This window comes from Melanotaenia boesemani, chromosome 3 (genome assembly GCF_017639745.1).
Source record: "Melanotaenia boesemani isolate fMelBoe1 chromosome 3, fMelBoe1.pri, whole genome shotgun sequence".
Classification (NCBI taxonomy): Eukaryota; Metazoa; Chordata; class Actinopteri; order Atheriniformes; family Melanotaeniidae; genus Melanotaenia; species Melanotaenia boesemani.
In genome coordinates, this window is record NC_055684.1 from 17491509 (window position 1) to 17508263 (window position 16755).

The 16755-nt window shown below is 36.7% G+C and overlaps 1 protein-coding gene and 3 pseudogenes across 1 annotated transcript; all 4 read left to right on the plus strand.

Moving 5' to 3' along the window:
* The first annotated feature begins 2242 nt into the window (after positions 1–2242).
* On the plus strand, positions 2243–2968 carry LOC121635285 (transcription factor HES-5-like). The gene is made up of 2 exons (XM_041978422.1): positions 2243–2341; positions 2453–2968. The coding sequence occupies exons 1-2, from the start codon at positions 2279–2281 to the stop codon at positions 2873–2875; spliced, it is 486 nt and encodes a 161-aa protein (XP_041834356.1). The 5' UTR covers positions 2243–2278; the 3' UTR covers positions 2876–2968.
* Positions 2969–6520: 3552 nt separating this feature from the next.
* LOC121635276 lies at positions 6521–7426 on the plus strand (annotated as a pseudogene).
* Positions 7427–12353: 4927 nt separating this feature from the next.
* Positions 12354–13001, plus strand: LOC121637069 (annotated as a pseudogene).
* A 2316-nt stretch (positions 13002–15317) lies between these two features.
* LOC121636951 lies at positions 15318–16362 on the plus strand (annotated as a pseudogene).
* The last annotated feature ends 393 nt before the right edge of the window (positions 16363–16755 follow it).

Sequence of the window (16755 nt, forward strand, 5' to 3'; positions counted from 1 at the left end):
GGGATTCGGCACACTTCACAAACAGCTGTCCAAACCCCATCATGATGCCATAATGTTGAACAAGCTGATGATGTAAATTTGATTCTTGTCCAGAACCACAAGCTTGATTAAAAAAAGTACATTTATAACTGTTCACATTTGATATTATTTTAAAGAGAATTTCTAGATTTCATCAAACCTTTCAAGCAGCCAATCAAGTATTTTCCCTCCAGATGGTTTAGAGGCGTCAGCGTTTGTCTCTGTTAGAGCACACGACCAGCACCCATTACAAAAGCTCCTTTCAAAGTCCCTTTGTAGTGCACTGACCACATTATTCAGAGGAGTGTGGGAAACCAAGAGTAACTTTTGCTCACACCAACTATAAAACATAAGACAGCGAAGACACCTACATCTGGTCAAGAAGGCTTTGTCATGTTTTAATAAAGTATATCAAGTATAAGATGGAAATTTGAATTCATTCAGTAAAAAGTGCCAATTATATATTAAAAAAAAGGTGATTTTGAAATGAGAAATGAGGGAAATTTCTTACACGAGAGCCGTGTAAACAAAACAGAATATTATGAAAAATAGGAGTTTTTCTCTGTGACCTACGATTTTACATTTTTTAAATAACAGAGCACCAGCTGAGTCTCAATCATTAAGCTCAGACTCAGATTACTTAAACTCATTAAATCTGTGTTAAAAAGTGACTAATATTAATAAATAAGTGAAAGACATTCCTCTGTATGAATTGATTTTATTAACTGCATGTCAATCAATAAAATGCAGAAAACTCAGTTTTAAACTTTTGCTGCCACACGGTTTCATCTGCAACCTCAGTTGTGGGTGTTTGACAATAAAATCCGAGACTTAAACCATCTCCCACTATAAAGAGACATGACAGCGTGATGTATAATGAGGCACACTTCTATTGTTCCTTCAGTGAAAGCAGTGAAAGGACAGAGTGTGGGAAAGCAGAGGAAACTCACTCTCAGAGCCGCTGGGGGACAATAGATGCAGACCTTTGCCCGAAGAGATGCAGCCTAACAGGAAGCCTAAAGTTCACAAAGAAAAACGGATAAACTGGTTTCAAATCATGGATTTAAAATAATCTTTCACATGTTATAGTGTTTTATTTTATTATCAGTAAAAGTAGAAGACACATACTCAATATTCAAGTTAGTTTCAGAAAGGTTTATATATTACTCATGAGGTTACATTTAAGTTGGTTTATATGACTGATATTTAACAATTACTGGCATTATTTTCTGAAACTGAACACAAAACAATAAAAAAGACAAAATCAACCATTAAAAAATTATATCTCATGCCTAAAGTTCCAATAGTATGATTGTAAGCCGACATCAGCCTATGGTTCCCTATTAAACACTAATTTCACCACTTTTTCCTCAAATATTCCTCTGACAGTTATTGCTTTGTATTGTTTTTTGATCATCTGTTAGGTGCAAAATTAAAGCAAATTGTTTTATTGGTCATTTTGCTTTGAAGAGCTCTCACAATCACCATTTGGATAAAGGCACATGCCTTTATATCATCTAATGGAGGGAGTGTGGGAACACTTGAGAGCAGCGTTTAGCATGATTAGTCTCATCAGTCCCCCTGGCAATCCTCTTATCTCCACAGGGATTTGGCACGTGTAACACAGCAGCTCCTTCACGTTCAGCAGAAATTTATATTCAGCTCCTGTTTAGGAGAAAGTTTGGATTCAATTGTCAAAAAGTACCAACATAATTGACTTCTGAATAAAAATGATCTAATCAGTTTATGTGGTTCAGACTCAAAGCTTTTATATTTTGTGAAATATTACATCAAATCAAACAAGGATGACACAGACTACAACGACTAGTTTAAACTGGTTTGTGATTCAAAAGACAAAGAAAATCCACACTATTTGGTAAATCCTGCATGTATATAGCTGACTATATTTAGTCAGAGGTCCAGTAGTCCCACGTTTATGATGGAATGGCATGAGATCAGTAAAATGTATTGATCCCACCACTCAATCTTTTTTTACCCCCCACTCCCACCAACCCTCAAAGACCTCCACCTGTTCCCCTGAGATCTAACTATTGTCTCCTACTAATATGACCACTGAACATGTGGCAGGCCAGACTTCTATTCTTCCCTGTCCTGCACTGTGATTGGTTAAAACTGTGGGAAACTCTAACCAGACCAAGACCCACACATTCATATGGAGATGTGGGACTATAAATAGGAGGGATGAAACCAGCAGAGATCAGATTCTCTCCAAAGACACCTACAGCACAGAGATCCAACCATGGCTCCTACAATTACTCCAGATAGGACCACATCTCAGGAGCATCTGAATCTGAACCACAAGGTAAATCTTAGATTCATGAGAAGCAACACATGCTTATTTGAGATTATTTTTCATGATAATCACATTAACCTCCAGAATAAGTTTATTAATGACTTTGCTCTTGTTCTGCAGATCAGAAAGCCTCTGGTGGAGAAGCTACGCAGAGAGCGAATCAACAGCAGCATCGAGCAGCTCAAGTCTCTCCTGGGTCCAGAGTTCCTCAAACAGCAGCCGGACTCCAAGCTGGAGAAAGCCGACATCCTGGAGATGACAGTTTGCTTCCTGAGACGACTGCAGCAGCAACACCGAGCTGTGGACTCAGCAGCTGTTGATCAGGGCTACTCCAGGTGTGTCCAAGAGGTGGTGCACTTCCTGTCCAAGGAGGAGGTGAAGACTCAGTCCCAGAGAAGACTGCTGAACCACTTCAACAAGCTGCAGTCTTCCTCTGATAAGAACCTGAGAGAGGCTGACTTCTCTCCTCTCAGCTCCACAGTCCAGATCAGCATCACCAAAGACAAGAGTCCAGCTAACAGCGCCCTCTGGAGGCCGTGGTAGACACTTACAGACTGAAGTTACTAGCAGACAAACAGAGACCATATTGGTCAAAGATTCCTGGACTGAATTCTTGGTAATTTTATGGACTTGTTCTTCTGTTTACAGAAGTTTTTACCCTGTGATTTTTTTTCACAACGTAAAGTTTCCTGAGGAAATGTCAACAATATCTTTCATGTTAAGAAAGAAAACATCTTGTTATGAGACCGACAAGATGTGAAGACCATGTTGGTCAAAATGACTGGAACTGAATTCTATGAAATTTAAAGATTATTTATTTCTGTATGTACAGAAAGTTCTTTAACTGGTTGTAGTTATACTTTTTTATCCTTGATATATTGAGCTAAAATCTAAAGAAAATTAACATTTTCTGTTATTTTCACTCCAGGGTGATATTTGAAGAAAAGAGTATTTTATCATTTTGATAAAATAGATCTAATTGTCCTTTGGTGGGACATGTTGTCAAATCAAACTAGATTTTAATCTATTTAGTGATTCAGTATTGATCTGTTATTTGATCAAAAAGTTTGCTTTTGTTTATTCTTCTGTCTAAAAGGAGAGTTTATCATGATTCTGTCTGTAAAGACAGTGAATTGTTCATTTCAAAGAAAATGCATTGAGTTGACTTATTGACTACAAAACTGCTCCCCATACTTTGTGATGGTTTAAATGTGATCTGTTTGCTGGATCATTTCTTTACTTTGCATTTATTATGAAGTGCAGCTTTAGCTCATTTGAAAATCTGTTTTATGTAAAACAGAAAAATAATTTATCACTTTGTGTTTGAGTCTTTTGTAAAGACGTCTGATCCTTCACTCTTTTTGAGTAAAGTGTCTTGGAAATTTTACCAAGTTTTTGTTGTGATGCATCATCACATGTCTGGGACCCTTGTTGGAGTCTTTATTGTTTCAAATAAACAACAAATAATTTAATCAACTGCCTTTTCATGTGTTCTTCTTATAATACACAGCTTGTCTTTGTGCTGAAAGACAGATTCACTTTATAATAATTCGTTTTTCTCTCTGATACTAATGTGTTGTCTCATTATCTTTGCACAACATCCACTGTTGATTGTTTACATGGACTGATATCAAATTTTAACTAAAACATGTCTTTTTATTTATCCTATCTATGCAGAATGTGACAATAAGTCAGACTCAATTTTGGAGTTTATGAATATTATTAAAACTTTACTAAGTTCTAGTTGTCAAATTCAAAAGTTGAGGGGAGCATATTGAAGGCTTCAGAGGATAAGAAATGTGTTTATACTTCAGTAAACATTTATAATAAGAAGTTGGTTTTTTTTTAAAGTAGAGAAATATGAAGGGATAGACATTGTAGGTAAAATAGCATTATTTGGAAAACAATCTATGAAATTCAGGATTGTCCAAATGAGTGGTTAATCATGTTATTGCAGTTATTGGAGACAGTTGTGACCATGTTTGTAGTGTCATCATCTCCAGTTTGAACACAGTTGGGTGAATCTGGCAAAAATGTTACATCTACCTGTTCTCCATGAGCTGATGTCCTTTCTTCCCCCATCATATTTTCCACAATGATTTTTGTTTGGAAAGCCTTAAAGCCAAATAAGCATTTAGTTTATTTATCCATGTTCATATAGTTGTTTCCAGTAAATAACTAACGACTGTAAAATGATCAGTTGGCTTACTGTGGCATTAAAATCAAAAAAGAAAAACATACACTGAAGTTATTCGCATGGTAAGTCAAGGCAAGATTGGCTATATGTAAAGTACATTTCATGAACATGACAGCTCAAAGTGCTGAACATAAAATATTACAAGCATTACAGAAAAGTGCAAAAGAAACATTAATAATTGGAGAATTACAAAGAGAGAAATTAACTAAAAACAAAACAAGATCTGCCCACCTCAGCAAACATTTCACTCAGTCTGATCTTCCAGTGATGACCACAGCTCTTCCTGACTGGGCCTTCTTCTGCTTTATCAGCACATTTCACTGTTTTTGCTCCCCATCTGAAAAGTCTGAAGAGAAACCCAGAATTCCCTGTCTTATATCAAAATGGGGTTTTCACCCTGAGTCTTGGTTCTGTAAAATGATTTAAATCATACTTATCACCACTTCCAGCAAATCACTACCACACTAAAGCAATTCATTAGTTTCACCATGCTTAAGTGGAAATGTTAAAATCACAAACAAAAGCAAAAGCTCTGGATCATGGATGCATGAAAGGACAGCTCAACACAGCTTTCATGTGTTCCTCATCTTCCCTTTTTGTTCCCCAGTAGAAGTTGTAATAGCATATAGACCAAACTGGAAATAGACGCCATCAGGAAAATCAAAAACAAAACACAGTGCTTTACATGAAACATAAAAAAGTGCAATGAAACACCATTATCTGCTAAAATTTCATGATTGTGTCACCCATAATGTAAATATGTCAAAACAGTGTTATAAAAAGTTTCTTTCTTTGTCACCATATTTGTGATGATTCCTAATGATGCCGATTTTTCTGGTTTCCCATAACATACAGGACGTTATGAACTGAAATGTGGGAAAGTTCTGAAAAGGAGATTTATAGCTGAACTAAATTTACATCCAAAACAACACCAACAATTGTCCAAGAGGACCTGCGACACCACATAAAGAAGCTGCTTAACTTTCCCTACTTCCTTAAAAGCGTATAGAGATGCCTAATAAAGGAAAAGTTTTATCAAGCAGCTTGAAACCTTCTGCAAATCATAACTGAATAACTGGAAGATGGAATTGCATAAGCTGACAAGTTGTGCTCTTTTGACTAAGATTTAGGATCTGAAACTGTAAGGCAGCCAATCATGTTCTTTCCCTCCAGATGGTTTGTGACGTCGGACTTTGTCTCTGTTGGAGCACACGACCAGCATCTGTCACAGAAGCTGCTTTCAAAGCTCTTTTTGTAGTGCACTGCCCACATCATTCAGAGATGGAGTGTGGGAAACTGAGAGCAACGCTCTGTTCACACCAAACTTATTTATCACAAGACAGAGAACACACCTGCTACATCTGGACACCAGAAAAACTTTGAAAAGCTTGATCATACATTCATATCTAAAAAGAAAAAAAAAAGAAGAAGAAAAAGTAAAAACTGAAAAGGAACAAACATGCTAGATCGTTGTTCAAAAACCTGCTGCTGAAAGAAAGCAAATTTCCTTTTCACAAATCTGTAAAAATTTGTGACCATTTTAAAAATGGATCCAAAACTTCTTTTTTATCATTAACTCCACCTAAATAATTTAAATCCTCTTTATTTTCTATTTCTACATCATGGTTTTAGATATGTGATCAAATGGTGAACATGTGCTCATTCACATTCATTGATCTCAGCATCATATCTCCTCTCCATACAGAGGTACCACCTTTACTTTCTTTTGTCAAGAGATCATGTTGAGTAGCTTTCTGAACTTTCCCAAACTCACACACAGCTCCACAAGTCTCTCTCCATGTCCCTTGAGTCCTCCACCTGTTCCCCTGAGATCTAACTATTGTGCCTAACTAATATGACCGCTGAACATGTGGTGAGACAGACTTCTATTCTTTCCTGTCCTGCACTGGGATTGGTCAAAACTGTGAGAAACTGCAACCAGACCAAGACCCACACATTCATATGGAGATGTGGGACTATAAATAGGAGGGATGAAACCAGCAGAGATCAGATTCTCTCCAAAGAGACCTACAGCACAGAGATCCAACCATGGCTCCTACAATTACTCCAGATAGGACCAACTTTCAGGAGCATCTGAATCTGAACCTCAAGGTAAATTGGAGAAAATTAATTATTTAGCTTTTTAGAAACTGTATTTTTTAGCACAAACTTTGCACTTAAGAATAAGTTTTTAATGACTTTGCTCTTGTTCTGCAGCTCAGAAAGCCTCTGGTGGAGAAGCTACGCAGAGAGCGAATCAACAGCAGCATCGAGCAGCTCAAGTCTCTCCTGGGTCCAGAGTTCCTCAAACAGCAGCCGGACTCCAAGCTGGAGAAAGCAGACATCCTGGAGATGACAGTTTGCTTCCTGAGACGACTGCAGCAGCAACACCGAGCTGTGGACTCAGCAGCTGTTGATCAGGGCTACTCCAGGTGTGTCCAAGAGGTGGTGCACTTCCTGTCCAAGGAGGAGGTGAAGACTCAGTCCCAGAGAAGACTGCTGAACCACTTCAACAAGCTGCAGTCTTCCTCTGATAAGAACCTGAGAGAGGCTGACTTCTCTCCTCTCAGCCCCACAGTCCAGATCAGCATCACCAAAGACAAGAGTCCAGCTAACAGCGCCCTCTGGAGGCCGTGGTAGACACTTACAGACTGAAGTTACTAGCAGACAAACAGAGACCATATTGGTCAAAGATTCCTGGACTGAATTCTTGGTAATTTTATGGACTTGTTCTTCTGTTTACAGAAGTTTTTACCCTGTGATTTTTTTTCACAACATAAAGTTTCCTGAGGAAATGTCAACAATATCTTTCATGTTAAGAAAGAAAACATCTTGTCGTGAGAACGACAAGATGTGAAGACCATGTTGGTCAAAATGACTGGAACTGAATTCTATGAAATTTAAGATTATTTTTTTCTGTATGTTCAGAAAGTTCTTTAACTAGTTGTGTGTTCATCACAGCTTCATGTAAAATATTGAAATTATGGAAACCATTAACAATGGTTTTAAGGGAAAAATATCTATTTTATATGTATAATTGAGCCCAAAACTAAAGAAAATGTGTAATTGATATTATTTTCACTCTAGGCTGGTTTTTGTTGAAAGAAACAAAGCTGTGTCTTGAGCGTTAATAATTTTGACAAAAGTCCTGTTTTCTAAACAAACAAGATCTCTGTGATGATTCAGTATTGATCTGTTATCAGATCTGAATTGTTTCTTTTATCCCTTTGTCTAAAAGGAGAGCTTATCAGCTTCTTTCTGTCTGAGCTGTGAAAGCAGCAATCATGTTTTCCTTTCAGAGAGAATGTGTTGAGTCACTTGTCATGAACCTGCTCCCATCACTTAGTGATGATTTTAACATGATGTTTCAGGATCAGTTCTTCTTTTTATTTATTCTAAAGTGCAGACTTTTCTCATTTGGAAATGTGTTTTATTTACCAGCAGAAGGATGATTTATGACTTCATGCTGGAGTCTTTTGTAAAGACAATTGTTCCTTCCCTCTCTTTGAGTAAATAGTCTTGGCGATTTTACCAAGTTATTGTTGTGATGCATCATTACGTGTCTGTAACTCGTTTTGGAGTTTTAATGGTTTTGATTGAGACTGTTTAAAATAAACAAAATACAGTCAGCTGCTTTTTCTTTGCATTTTCTTCCTAATGCGTATTTATACCTCATGAATGACAGGTTCTCTAAATGCTCATTTTTGTCCTATCTTATACTGAGGTGGTGCTCTTTGTTTAGTACTATTCTATTTGAACACAATGCTGGTGATCTTGTGGACTCATGAATAGAATTATTTAACTGGAAAAGTTCTCATTTTACTTTTAAATGCAGAAAGTCATAAAAAGTCCAAACGTTTAGATGGTTGCATGCCCCAATTTCCGTTATGATTATTCTGGTAAATGTTAATTCAAACAAGCTCATTTCACCAACAGCTTAAATGGGTGGTGATATCTGTTGGTCCAAATTGTTTTATATTTTATGAAGAGGATGTAAAAATCATACAACTATCAGATGTGACAGCCAGCAAACAGCGCCCTCTGAAGGCCATGGATGACACCTACAGACTGAAGTCACGATTAGAAAAACTAAGAAGTATGTGCAAAGTCAAACAGCCAAAAAAGCTGAAGAAACGCTGATAACACCTGTGATTTGGCTCGTAGTAAATATTTTCTCATTTTCCGTCAAATATGAGGGTTTGTGCAGCTGTGATTAAAGCCATAAAATGATGGATCATGCTGATTAAAATATTAATTAAAACAAGATTAGGCTGTTGCATTAAAAAAAATGGCTTAACTTTTTACATTAGATGACCACTTTAGGTGTAGTTATCAGTCCATTATTTCCTATAATCTAAATCCTTTTTTTAAATACAGTAGATATTTATGTGCGACACTTTTCCTGGTCTTTGCAAAAACAACTTCCTTTTTAATGTGTTTGAACATGGAAACTTTAAGATGACAAACAGCTGTAAATGTGAAGTAGAGTAGGATGCACCAACACACACACACACACACACACTCACAAAGAAAACTCCTTTTCATGCCTTGGGTGGAACAGGAGATGTAGTTCTCTGTCCTGAACACACAGAGGTAAAAGAAAAGAAAAGAAAAGAAAAGAAAAGAAAAGAAAAGAAAAGGAAAGAAAAGAAAAGAAAAGAAAAGAAAAGAAAAGAAAAGAAAAGAAAAAGATATAAAACTACATAATTGACAAATAAATTTAAATATACCCTTAATTTCAGGTTACAAGTCCACATCATTATGTTTTCAAATGACCTGGAGGACTTTTGAATATGACATGATGATGAAGATATACTGTATAAACTAGCAATATAAACCCCCTGATAACAACACATCAAACTAGACAAATATAATAAACCTTTATGATTAAAAGTCACACCTAATAGAAATATATGCTGCCCCACCCAGTGTCCCTCTTTATGGAGGTCTGACAGCGTATCTAATGTGATGTATAATGTGGCACACTTCTATTGTTCCACCAGTGAAAGGACGAAGTGTGGGAAAGCAGAGGGAACTCACTCTCAGAGCCGCTGTGGGACAATAGATCCAGACCTTTGCCCACAAGGCCAAAAAGGATCCTGGCATCCGAAATAGAAACTTCCTTATTATTATCCTTATTATCATAGCTATACTGGTATGATAGAACTCTTTTGATCATGTATTTGTTTAAATAAAATTTGATTTGCGGTGTGTGTCCTAATGATCATTTTAGTAATTAATATCACTTTATGATCACATATATATTCCTTTTATTCTCTGTTTTGTTAATACATGTATGTGTCTTTTAATTTTGGCAATTTTCTAATGTCTAAAAAATTTAAATCGCAATCATATTATTATGATAAGGGTTTCTGTCAGTAGGGTTCAATATAAAAATGTACACTTAACATTTCCAAATTTTAATTAATCACATTTGATTTGGTTATTTTCAATGAAATTTTCAGGATTACAAGATTTTTAAAGTACAGCAAGTTGCAGGTCAGTGTTCTGCTGAAAAATATGTCTCTAACCTGGTGTCACATGTTGACCTCATTTAGAGGTTAGACAGTATTAATAAATGTTTGGATTTTAAAAATTAAAATTTGGATTTTCTGTTTCTGCTGCACTCAGTATCTTTTCTGTTCTTGAAATTAAAATCTGCGAATCTGCAGTATGCAAAAAAAAAGCAAACAATGAGAATTTGTTCAAATTAGAATTACTAAAAAAAATCCTAAAAAAAAATCTTAATTTATGCCCATGGCTTCATGTGATTTATTGGCTGGGGTATAGCAAACCCCTGGAGAGCATGACAGAGCATGATTACCATCAACCCCACGAGCAGTCCTCCTTTCTCCAAAGGGATTTAACACGTGTCAAAAAGCATCGGCCTAAACCCTCTTGTATAAACGCTGAAAAAATTGTGTCTGGTTAATTTTTTTTAAAATTTCATAGCAATTTAAAACTTTTTCAAGTTGTTGTATTACTTTTCCACCTCCTGATCCTTGAATTGTGTGTGAAGATTAATTTTTTTTACCAAATAAAGAATCTTGTTTTTATCAGTCTGAGTCTATGTAAAAGGAAATATTTGCACTCACATGTAATTTCTTCTTTTAAGGTACACTGATCTGTCAAAGTAGAATAATTCCCTGAAATAAAGGATTGATGAATACATGTGATTAAAAGTCATCATTTGATTGTCATTCTTCTCTTTTTTATGTGCAATTAAAAAGCTATCTGGGTTGGCAAAATTACAATGAAAAACATTCTTGATTTCAGAAAAAATGTTTTTATGCTTGATTAAAGTGTTATTTTTATTCTGGCTCATGAGAACAAATAGAAACATTTACTGTTTTTTTTAAGTGGATAAATACATAGTTTCTAACTACTGATTTTAAAGGAATAAACAAAGTTAGAGGTAGAGATTCTTTCATAGCATCTCCATACTGGAGCTGTCCTCCATTTCATGTGGTCAAGTACAACAACCTTCAAGCGAACTGTTCTGGTATAATGTGCTGGGAATGGAGACACACTTCTATTGTTCTTTCAGTGAAAGCAATGAAAGATCAGCGTGTGGGAAACCAGAGGAAACTCACTCACAGAGCCCCAGCAGGACAATAAGTGCTGACCTCTGTCTCTGTGACAGGATCAAATTTAAGCCTGCTTGCTGCTGAAGTTTGTTCTCTATAAAACTCATTTTAGTCAACAGTAGAATGAAAATGCAAGCTTTATTAAAATATGGTTGGATTAAATTGAATAAACTAGTGGTCAAAGGAACTAAAAGATTGTTTAAAATAAATATCAGGCAATGCCCTGTAATCATTGTAGATAGTGAAGAAATGTTTGCCAAGTTACTCATTTCATCATGTGTTTGGGGATAAAAAAGTAACATACTTCTACCCTCACTACTGACTGTGTGTGAAAACTCTGAACAACTGAGATTGATGTGAGTGTTTAGACACTTCAGCAGCTGATTGTTGTCTACTAAAGCTCAGCACACTTTGCAGCCAGCTGTCTCAACAGTTTTACGCAGCTTTAATGTTGATCAAGTTGATGGTGTCAATCTAAAAACTTTTCTACAGAAATAGGTTTGAATCAAACCCCAGCGACAGCCAATCATGTACTTTCCCTCCAGATGGTTTTGTGACGTGAGGCTCTGCCTCTGTTGGAGCACACGACCAGCATCTGTCACACAGGCTCCTTTTCAAAGCCCTTTTTGTAGCACACCGACCACATCATTCAGAAACAGAGTGTGGGAAACTCAGGGCAACTTTCTGATGGCACACCTGCTACATCTGGACCAGAGGACATTGCAGTTTTCAAGTAATCATGCATAACCTCTCCAGTAAATTGTTTAAATGTTAAATGAATAAATAGATAAATAGAGACAGTATTATATATATCAGAACACAATGTATCAAATACGTTTACGTGTAGACAATATAAGACAAGACTTTTTTTACTCAGATGTTGATGTTCTACATTAAAGTAACACACATTTACAGACAAATATCTGGATTCACTTGTGGAACGATGGGCATGTGATCATTAAGTCACTGGTTTTAGCATTAGACAGCAGACCTGCTCTGTTTACAGAATCTTTTCTTTTCTAGATTAGTAGATAACTGTGTTGCTCCCCCCCCTACTATGCCACCTGTTCCCTTGAGATCTAACAATTGACCCCAACTAATATGATCACTGAGCATGTGGCAGGCAGGACTTTCATTCTGTCTTTCTCTGCACTCTGATTGGTTTAGACTGTGAGAAACTGCAACCAGACCAAGACCCACACATTCATATGGAGATGTGGGACTATAAATAGGAGGGATGAAACCAGCAGAGATCAGATTCTCTCCAAAGAGACCTACAGCACAGAGATCCAACCATGGCTCCTACAATTACTCCAGATAGGACCACATCTCAGGAGCATCTGAATCTGAACCTCAAGGTAAATTGGAGAAAATTAATTATTTAGCGTTTTAGAAACTATTTTTTAGCACAAACTTTGCACTTAAGAATAAGTTTATTAATGACTTTGTTCTTGTTCTGCAGCTCAGAAAGCCTCTGGTGGAGAAGCTACGCAGAGAGCGAATCAACAGCAGCATCGAGCAGCTCAAGTCTCTCCTGGGTCCAGAGTTCCTCAAACAGCAGCCGGACTCCAAGCTGGAGAAAGCAGACATCCTGGAGATGACAGTTTGCTTCCTGAGACGACTGCAGCAGCAACACCGAGCTGTGGACTCAGCAGCTGTTGATCAGGGCTACTCCAGGTGTGTCCAAGAGGTGGTGCACTTCCTGTCCAAGGAGGAGGTGAAGACACAGTCCCAGAGAAGACTGCTGAACCACTTCAACAAGCTGCAGTCTTCCTCTAATAAGAACCTGAGAGAGGCTGACTTCTCTCCTCTCAGCTCCACAGTCCAGATCAGCATCACCAAAGACAAGAGTCCAGCTAACAGCGCCCTCTGGAGGCCGTGGTAGACACTTACACACTGAAGTTACTAGCAGACAAACAGAGACCATATTGGTCAAAGATTCCTGGACTGAATTCTTGGTAATTTTATGGACTTGTTCTTCTGTTTACAGAAGTTTTTACCCTGTGATTTTTTTTCACAACGTAAAGTTTCCTGAGGAAATGTCAACAATATCTTTCATATTAAGAAAGAAAACATCTTGTTGTGAGACCGACAAGATGTGAAGACCATGTTGGTAATTTTTAATAGACGTGTTTTTCTAGATTTCATGACAAAGAAACTTGTCCTGAAATTTTTATATAACTGAATCAGTCATTTTTCTTATTATTGGTCTCTATACGTTAAGTATTGATGATTATATGGTAACATTTGTTATCTGTTATTTGTGAATAATCACTGAGAAGGAAGGATCTGTTTTCAGATCAAATTTTGTATTTTCTTTTGTTCATCAAAAGGTTTAGTAACTAACTCAGACAGAATTTTCACTTTTTGTCTGATATACTAATTCTTCATTGTGCATTGTTACAGTGCAACACAGTAATATCTTTATTGTTCAATTCTTGGATGTTTTGCATGAATCAGATTTACCTCACTTTGGGTAAAAATGGAAAAAAATCTGTTTTAAGATTAAAATTGTTCATTTTTACAGTAAAAGTTTTGTTGTAATTTACAGCCATAATGTGATCTGTTATAAGATCTTTTATCTTCTCATTTTAAAGGGATGTCAAAGGACAATGAGTTTTGTCCTTGGATACTGTAAATCCTTTGTCTTTTATAAAGACAGCTGTTCCTACTTGTTCACTTTTGTTGAATACAATATGTTGTGATGTGTCATCACCTTCTTCCAGCCGTCATACCTGATGGTGCTTTGTGCCTTGTTAAATAAACAAATGATGCCTTATGAAAACAACTTTTGTGTCACGTTAAATTTTGTTAATAAAAACAGAATAGTTTTCCCTTATTTCCACTAATTTAAATCAGCATTCACACCAAATTACAAATATTAATGATTTTAACAAAGACATAAACTGCACTGATAGCTTGTTGAAGCACAAACATCTAAACCACTTCAATCAGTGTATTAATAAAGTAGAATTAGAGTTTGTTTTTTAGTCTAAGTTCCGACATTTGCAGTTGATCAGCCAGGTTTAGAAAAATAAATAAATAACGTTGGTTGAGACACAGGTTTGTTTCATGTGTTGGAATATAAACTAAAAGGAATACTTCAGATAATTTTAAAGAGTCCTGACGGTGTGTCTAATGTGATGTATGATGAGACACACTTCTATTGTCCCAGCAGTGAAAGGGCAAAGTGTGGGAAAACAGAGGAATCTCAGTCTCAGAGGCGCTGTGGGACAAAAGAGCCTGACCTTTGCCCCCAAGAGATGCAGCCTAACCAGAAGTCTGAGCATCAAAGCAGGAGCTTGCTGACGTGTTTCAAAATCTCAGTTTTAAGATTTTCCTTTAAGATGGTAAAAATAAACTTTGGTCTTTTTCTTTTTTGTTTGCTTAAGTTCTTTACACTTCTCATATATGCTCTTTATTTCTTTTAATACAGTTTTTTTGTTTAACAGAGCTACGCTCACTTCATAAATGGCTCAAGTTTAAATGATTACCACTGCTATTGTTTTCTTATTTGTTATATGAAAGTATATTGTTTTATTCTACGGTTATCTTACTTTAATTTATCTTACTGTTAATTGTTGTTTTAAAATACTTTATAACTTCTATGCAAAAGGTACTGTACAAATAAAATAGTTACTATAAAATCTAAATATCCATTTTAAGTGGAATTGTAATACAACTTTCTGAAGATATGATATTTTAGGATTACAGTGAAAACATCTGAAAACTGAAGAATAAACAAACTGCTTAGTAATGATATGATGCACGTTGTGTTCTTTTTAAAGGAAGTGACCACGACCTGGTATCACTTGTGGACCTCACACGATAGAGAGTATTTGGCAAAGATTTTTAATTATCTAAGTTATACAGTTTTATTTAATATTTTATTTATTTTGATTCGTGAAGTTAAAAGTTCATAGGCTGTGAATTGGAAATAAATAAATAAATATGAACAGCTTGAAATGAGAATCTTAAAACAGTCCATTTAGACATGTCTAAATGTAATTTAATGGACAGAGTGTGGGAAAGCTCTGGAGAGCGGAGCTTAGCATGATTAGCATCATGAAGCCCACCAGCGGTCGACCGCTCTCCAAGAGGGTTTGGAACATGTCAAACAGCAGCTGCTGCCTGCCTATCTTCTCGATAGAAATGAAACTTTTATCCAGCTTTTAATGCAATAACAAAGTCAGAAATTTAAGTTAAGATGTTATCATGTCACTGACAAAGAAAAAATTCAAGTGGACTCAGCAAATTATTATAAAACTTTTCACGATAACCTTAACTGATACAAATAGTTAAAGATCTTCAGTGATGTTCAGTGATTCAGTGATGTGCTGATGAGCATAAACACTGATTTGCTCTATCTACGAGGTCACCACTTTCTCAGATTCTCAAAGAACTCCTCCAGCTGTTCCCTTGAGATCTAACTATTGTCTCTGATTGATATCACCCCAGAGCATGTGGCAGGCCAGGTTGTCTTTTTCATCGTACAGGCTCTTTCATTGGTGGAAACTGTGAGAAACTGCAACCAGAGCAAGACCCACACATTTATATGGAGATGTGGGACTATAAAGGGAAAGGATGAAACCAGCAGAGATCAGGTTTTCTTTACAGAGACCTCAACAGCACCGCGATCCAACCATCACTGCAGCTATGACCAACTCTCAGTAGCTTCTGACTCTGCACAACAGGGTAAATTTGAGAGTTATGAAATGTTATTTATCAATCATTAAAGTTTGTTTTTGTTTAGATCATTGATCATACTCCAGAATAAGTTTATTAATGACTTTGCTCTTGTTCTGCAGCTCAGAAAGCCTCTGGTGGAGAAGCTACGCAGAGAGCAAATCAACAGCAGCATCGAGCAGCTCAAGTCTCTCCTGGGTCCAGAGTTCCTAAAACAGCAGCTGGACTCCAAGCTGGAGAAAGCAGACATCCTGGAGATGACAGTTTGCTTCCTGAGACGACTGCAGCAGCAACACCGAGCTGTGGACTCAGCAGCTGTTGATCAGGGCTACTCCAGGTGTGTCCAAGAGGTGGTGCACTTCCTGTCCAAGGAGGAGGTGAAGACTCAGTCCCAGAGAAGACTGCTGAACCACTTCAACAAGCTGCAGTCTTCCTCTGATAAGAACCTGAGAGAGGCTGACTTCTCTCCTCTCAGCTCCACAGTCCAGATCAGCATCACCAAAGACAAGAGTCCAGCTAACAGCGCCCTCTGGAGGCCGTGGCAGACACTTACACACTGAAGTTACTAGCAGACAAACAGAGACCATATTGGTCAAAGATTCCTGGACTGAATTCTTGGTAATTTTATGGACTTGTTCTTCTGTTTACAGAAGTTTTTACCCTGTGATTTTTTTTTCACAACATAAAGTTTCCTGAGGAAATGTCAACAATATCTTTCATGTTAAGAAAGAAAACATCTTGTTATGAGAACGACAAGATGTGAAGACCATGTTGGTCAAAATGACTGGAACTAAATTCTATGAAATTTAAAGATTATTTTTTTCTGTATGTACAGAAAGTTCTTTAACTAGTTGTGTGTTCATCACAGCTTCATGTAAAATAATGAAATTGTGGCAAAGGTGGCATCTTATTTTATTTAAAGCGAAAGCATAATTGCATAATTGAGCTCCAAA